The sequence below is a fragment of the Crocodylus porosus genome, unplaced genomic scaffold (genome assembly GCF_001723895.1).
Source record: "Crocodylus porosus isolate Cpor-Errol unplaced genomic scaffold, CroPor_comp1, whole genome shotgun sequence".
In the NCBI taxonomy this organism is placed as follows: Eukaryota; Metazoa; Chordata; order Crocodylia; family Crocodylidae; genus Crocodylus; species Crocodylus porosus.
The window spans coordinates 99040553-99047364 of record NW_017728886.1 but is presented as its reverse complement, the minus strand read 5'-3'; the positions used below and the strand labels follow the sequence as shown (position 1 = coordinate 99047364).

The window sequence follows — 6812 nt, the reverse complement described above, 5'->3', positions numbered from 1 at the left end:
CCAGTAAAGCCATACATACAGCAATTAGGGGACCATTAAAACAACAGCCCTAAACACATATTTTCATCTCAGTGAACACCAAACCTATACTTGGGTTTCTGATCATTCAAGAGCTCAAATAAAATAATTCAATCCATTATGTTTCTGAACTCAAATTAAATAAAGTAAAAAAATGGATTCACTAAAAACCAAACAAGAAAAAACCCAACCATCTCAAATACCCAGTGAAAATAATGTGCTCCTCAGTGGCATATCCCTTTGTAAGTAAGTGCAATTATGCAGTGTAGAATTCAACTACATTTTCAGTCTCCTTCAATATGAGAATAACTCAGACTCATTACTCTCACATTTTAGGTGATGTGTGTAAGTGGAAATGAATGACTAAAACAACATGAAAACATTCTGAAAACATATCCATTAATATTAATATATAGATGTTTCTGATTCAATGGTCCATTTTTAGTTGTACAACTGGTTCCCAGAGAGGAATCTTTGGAATGTTTATTGCCATCATGACCCGGAATCATCAATGTAATGATGTGCTCTTTCATCTAAAAATAATGGATATGCAGCTTCACATTATCAAGATAATTCTGATTCCACACTGAGATGAAAAATATACTAGCTCAAAGCATCTATGTGCCAACACTTTCAGCTGTTACCCATGTTTTTGCGTAAGCTATATGTCTGCAGAACATTTTAAAATATCATTTTGACTGTTTATAATCTTCACACCATTCACGGTTGAGCCACAGGGTATCTACACTGAAAACAGGAGTGTAGTGAAAAGATACCAAAGCTAGCTTTAAACAAGCTAGCTTGGGTACCTGAAGCAGGCAGGCTGAAGCACAGAGTTCCAGGCACACTGACATTACCGAAAGACTACATTCTGTAGCACAGGCTTATCTGTAGTTTGACTTGAGGCACACACAGCACTCAGTGCACTCAATGAGAACTGCACACAGCCATCTGAATCTAGAATCTGGCTTACCTTACAGTATCTCAGGCTCAAATTTTACTTAGTTTGTCTTATGTTACTCACCCTCTTCACTTAACATTGCTTTTTATTGTGTTACATTTTTAAAACATTTTATATAACCACTGGATTACTGGACAAAGTGCCTTGCACTATAAATCAGAATCTTCAGCTCCACTCTGCTCAAACATAATTTCACATCAAACATTTCAGTCCTGAACATCGAAATAGTCAATCACTGGCTCCTCTTTCAATCCTTTCTGTAAGCCACTGTTTCCATTACTCCTGAAATTAAAACCATAAATTATTCATATAAATGAGAAAAAGTAACTTAATTAAAAAATAATAAGAAATTCCTACCAAATTACCAAACCAACTTTGAACCAAATGACCAAACTGAACTAATTAATATAACATGTGATGCTACAGCATGCTAATAGGTGGCAAGGATCAATAGAACACATTAGCAAGCTGTTAACAGGTCTACAAGCAGTGACCTCTGTAAAAGTAACTACTTTTTTAAGAACTGTGCTTCCTATAAATACGAATATTAACAATTTGGCCATTCTGATATTAAGGTCTCAAATGAATGTCTTTCCATCACTACACCTTTGAGCATTGGCAATCTGATCAAGATAAGGCCAGGATTAAAAAAAGCAAGGTGTGGCAGTTCAGGACCAAGATGCAGTAACAAGACTGAGACTGATGGCCCATCTTGTCACTTTAGTGACTAGTAAACTAAAGAAGAACATGCAAAACAACAAGGCTCTTACTTCTCTGTTTGTCTGTAGTGAGGAATAGGTGGTGGAGCCCTTGTCTGCATTTCCTTATCTAGGACAGATGTTAGGGAATTACTTGGACAAACTGACTTCCCCCTAGAGAACAAGAAAAGTAATTTTATTTTTGACATCTGGTGTACACACTTCAATAAAATAATCTTATTCCTAAGAACCAAAGATAAAAAAGAAATTAAATTGCATCAATATTGAGATTCTCTAAGAACTAATGATACACATTGTGACTCAAAGCAGTACAGCATTCTGAACTGGTTTTAGGTGAGGTTGGCTCGGGGGTGGAAAGAAAGCTACCTGAACACCCCCCCCACACACACACACACCCAGTCTGACTGTGAATGGGGACCAAAAAATACTAAGAGAACATTATTTATCTTACTTTAAATGTCTTTCTATAACATAACGACTATGCTGATGGCTTTTTAAACTGAGACCACAGACGCAACAAATGGGGTGAGGTTGTTGGTGACTGACAGCTTTGAACGGAGGCAGCTGTTCAAGTATATCCATGGCCCTAGACCAAAACTTCAACAATTAAAGCCAAAGGCCCCCTCTACACATGCAGGTAAAAGGCATGATTCCCATACTCCTGCCACACCACACATGCCCAGCAGGAGGTACGATTGTAGGATTCCACATTAGATCCCACTGCATCTTACTGCCAGTGCAGGGGGAGCCCAATCCTCTATTCCCCCTACATGAGCAAGAAGCAAGCTTCTGCAGTTGAGTCCCAGGCAACCCAAATCAAGATCCCAGCCGCAAAGGTGGCCCCATACCCCCCTCCCCAATTCAAGAGGTGAAGGATCCCCACCCCAGCCATCTCCCCACCCCGCTAGTGTGGGAAACCCCTGAGGCTGGAGGATTACTGCAACCCTGCAGGTGCCAGGGGGTTTCTGCACTCTGGAGCCTTAGGGATCACAGCTGCCATGATTCTTAGGGCTCGGGGGTGCAGGCAATCTCTGGACCTGGGGGATCATGGCTGCTGTGATCCATAGGACTGAGGGATTTTATGCTGGGCATGGTGCACCCCTGCAACTGGGAACCCTGTCAGGTGATTGGGCTCCCAGCCACAGGGGAGACCCTGCTACACATGCAAATTAAAGCTCAATAGCAACCAGGTACAAAATTAGTACACATTTCAAAGTCTAAACTGTATAGCTGCTTGGAGCTTTTTATCATCTAATAGCTACTTTGCATGTGTAGCTGGTCTCCAGTTAATTGCACAATAACTGTAACAAGTAAAAGGGGTCTAAAGCCTCTAAGTCTGAAAGTGACCATGTGATTTGACCTCCCACATAGACAGACAACAGACTTTTCACAGAATAGATTAAAAAAAATATATTCTAGAAAGATATTTAATTTCATCTGAAAGCCTCAAAGAGGTGGTGTGCCTACCACTTCTCTTAGCAGACTGCTGTAATGTTATTTCCCTCACTATGGAAATCATACCTTATTTCAATTGTGAACTTATCTTACTTCAGCTTCCTGAAGGGGAGTTAAAAAGAGGATGGAGCTAAACTGTTCTCACTGGTGGCAGATGACAGAATGAGCAACAATCTCAAGTTGCAGCAAGGGAAGTTTAGGTTAGCTATCAGGATGGATTTTCTCACTAGGAGGGTAGTAAAAACACTGGAAGAGGTTACCTAGAGAGGTGGTGGAATCTCCATCCTTGAAGGTTTTTAAGGCCTGGCTAGACAAAGCTTTGGCAGGGATGATCTAGTTGGGCATAGTCCTGCTTAGAGCAGGGGGTTGGACTAGGTGACTTCCTGAGGTTCCTTCCAACCTTAATTTTCTATGATTTGTAATCCATTGCCAAATTTCTCTGAAAATCTTATACCTGTGTTTTTTCCATTAAGACACAAAGTTTTAGAATTCCTAGAATACTTTGCTCTGTTTAAATAGGAGTTGTCTGATTGACAGACCATGCAGATGAAGCTAACTGATACACTGAGAACAAGTAGGCTGAAGATAAAACTAGAGAAGAAAAGAATGATGTGCTAGCGGATGTGGCAGGACAGAAAGGGCTCCCTTAGGAAGTCTTGGGCAGTATACAGCAGCACTCTGCAGAGGCTGAGGAAAGTTTAACCAACAATTAATTAAATTCATTAGTCCTGCTAACACAGTCAAGGTTTTTTGACTAGATGTGGTATCTTTTATTAGACCAACTGAGCAGCTGGAAAAAATTTCTTCGCTAACTTTTGGGTGCACCCTTCTTCAGGCATGGGAAGTCTCTGTTGTTCTGAGACTCCAAGAAACAAAAGAAGCTAAAAGTGTGGCAGGATGTCAGTGAAAATGTAAATAGGTAGAATTAGAAAGACAAAAGGTAAGGCATGTGATGATACAGCAATTAGAAAGGTAACTTTAACTAAAATTAAATACAAAATGTAGAAGCCACTGGTGCCCAAGAATGCTGTACGAGTTATTCCAGAGCTAAATTGAGCATAATACCAGAAGGACAAATTTAACAAAAAAATTTCAGCTCTATCTTGAATCATTAAATATAGTGATATGATGCCAAACTCTTCAATTCTGACTTAGAAGTATTGCTGGCCATACTCAAAGTCTAGTTACAGAAAGGAGGGTGGGGGAAGAAGGAAAAAAAAAATACAATCAGACCAGCTGCATTAGGTTGCCCTTTATACAGCATTAGGTAGACCCTGCCACACAGAACAAACAAGGTCTTTTGGATGAAATGATTCTCATCTTTAATTCCTTCTGAAAAAGAGAATCCTTTCCAGGCCTGTCTGTCCCCAAAACTCAAATTTCTTCAGTTTCATAAGGAGTTGGATTTGGGCCACCTGGATGAGTAAGATTCAACTAAGAAAGAAAACTGAAAGAAGATACAAGATTCAACTGAGAGGAAACTAGCCATGCAAGTCTGATTTTATCTGAAGGTATATAGCTTTTCTTTCTGGAATAAAAAGGTCGCTCCTTTTTAAATTTCAGATGTGTAACAAGTGGAAGTTGGCACTTTCTTTAACTATAGTGACCAGGGCTTTAAGCAGCTTTTACTTGGGGAACAGTTCCCCTCCTCATCCCCCACCCCTTAAAAAGGGTAAGAAGCAGACTGAGGGGATGTTCATATCTGGAGAAGAAAAAGGAGGAAAAAAAAAAATCTTTGTTGTAGAATAACCTCAGAATATTTTTTTTGGAAGGCCGTGGCCCCTTGGCTCTATCAGTGCGACCACCCTCCAGAGAGTGAGCTGATGAGACTTTTGCCTATTCACAGTGTAATGTGGTTTTGATTCAGGCTACAGGTCTCCAACCAACCCCATGGGCCTCATACAGCATGCCGAGCTGGTTTGGCACATAGGCCAGACCACAGCAAAAGGGTCAACATGGGGCACAGGCTGCATGTGCCAACCTGCTACACTGGCTCCACGTGCTAGCTCCAGTGCACGGTCCAACCCAGACGGCAAATCAGCCCAGTGACCCCCATCCGCTCAACCTCATCAGCCCAGTGACCCTGCAAATCAGCCCAGTGACCCCCACAAGGCCAAATGAGTTTGACAGACCTGACTGAACATTTTGAAACATAAAAATAGATTTAATGATGAAATTATGGTCATTTATATTGAAACATACGTTATAAAATGATTAGCACTTGAATAGTCAAATGGAACTCGCTTGCTTTCAAAGTTTTAAAGCAAGTCTGAACTGGTAGGAGTCAGTGACTTATGGTCTGGAACTAGTCCATTGAAGTATTAAGTCTGTAGATATCTTCTTCTATTGTAGAGTGAATATTTTATTTATTTTAGCTTAACTAGTTCAGGAACAGTTTGTTCAAAGTTTAGAAACTGATCAGGACTTGAAAAAACCTGACAGAAAAGCTTATATTCATCTTCCAAACTATAGCTAAAATTTAACTGCAAAAAAGGTTAATTAAGCTCTAAAATACTGAAAGATGTGGTTACCAAATGCAATCAGTTCATTTCAACAGCTATAGACAAATTCCTTTTACACAACCAGGTTTTAAAGTCCAAACTTCGTCTGAAGAGCCCTACATTTATTCTCCTCATGCAACCAGCACATTAAAGATCAGCTTTATTTAAATATATCTGTTTGAAAAACAAAATCAGGATTTTCAAGCTCCAATTTCCATCCAAACTGCACCCTGGTAAATCAAGTGAAATTAACAAGTACTCATATGGGATATGCCACTCATTTTTTAACTTAAAATTAAAAATTAGAATACATGTAGACTACATACACTCTTAGATAAATGTATACACACTCATATTGTATACCCTGGTTAAAAGTGGTACTGAACTTAGCTTAATGGCTACATTTAGAGGAAAGTTGCTATGTTTTTAGGGTTAGCAATCAATGAGAATCAATCTTCCATTAGTAGAGGAGAGCAAAAAATACAAAATAAAATTAAAATTGGTTTTCAGTTTGCCAATTTAAATAAGCCAATTAAAATCCAATCTAACAGGCTTCCACATTACTGGATTTGTTCTGCACCATCACGTCAAAACCTACTTTTAAAGATAATCACGTTCATTTCAAAATAGTTTGTTTTAAATGGCAAAAACATTGAAAAATAGTCCAGAAATCTTCTGATAGTAAGGGTAAGGTGAATTTTTATTTTTATGATCCAGTCTGCCCATGTGCATATCGTTTATCCATCATCAGAATTCTGTACTTTGGATCACCTGCTTGGCATTCTCTTACATCTGGAGTGGCCAACCTGTGGCGTGCACTACAAGTGGCACATGCAGCCTGTGTGGCACATAATGGATCAGGAAGGGGACAAGCAGCAGAGTGACATATTGGGCAGGAAACAGAAACCAGAGCAGCAGACTGGGCAGGAAGCACTGGGGAAGGAACAGAAAGCAGAGTAACAGATTGGGAAGGGGATCACAAGAGCATTCATAAAGAGTCCAAGCTAATTTGTGTTTCTAGTTTCTTAGTTTCTAGGGTCGGAAGGGACCTGAGCAGATCATCTAGTCCGACCCCCTGCCATGGCAGGAAAGACTATTGGGGTCAAATGACCCCAGCACGATGTGCATCTAACCTCCTCTTAAACACCCCCAGGGTAG

The 6812-nt window shown here is 39.9% G+C and overlaps 1 protein-coding gene across 2 annotated transcripts in view; it reads right to left on the bottom strand.

Annotated features, from left to right (window-relative positions):
* Positions 1 to 400: 400 nt before the first annotated feature.
* Positions 401 to 6812, bottom strand: part of NFX1 (nuclear transcription factor, X-box binding 1) — an 89140-nt gene continuing 82728 nt past the window's right edge. For both annotated transcript variants that reach the window (XM_019539644.1, XM_019539654.1), the window contains exons 23-24: positions 1750 to 1851; positions 401 to 1261 (exon numbers count right to left, since the gene is read on the bottom strand). In XM_019539644.1, coding sequence (XP_019395189.1) covers positions 1186 to 1261; positions 1750 to 1851 — 178 coding nt within the window. In that variant the 3' untranslated portion in view covers positions 401 to 1185. The remainder of the gene's footprint in view (positions 1262 to 1749; positions 1852 to 6812) is intronic.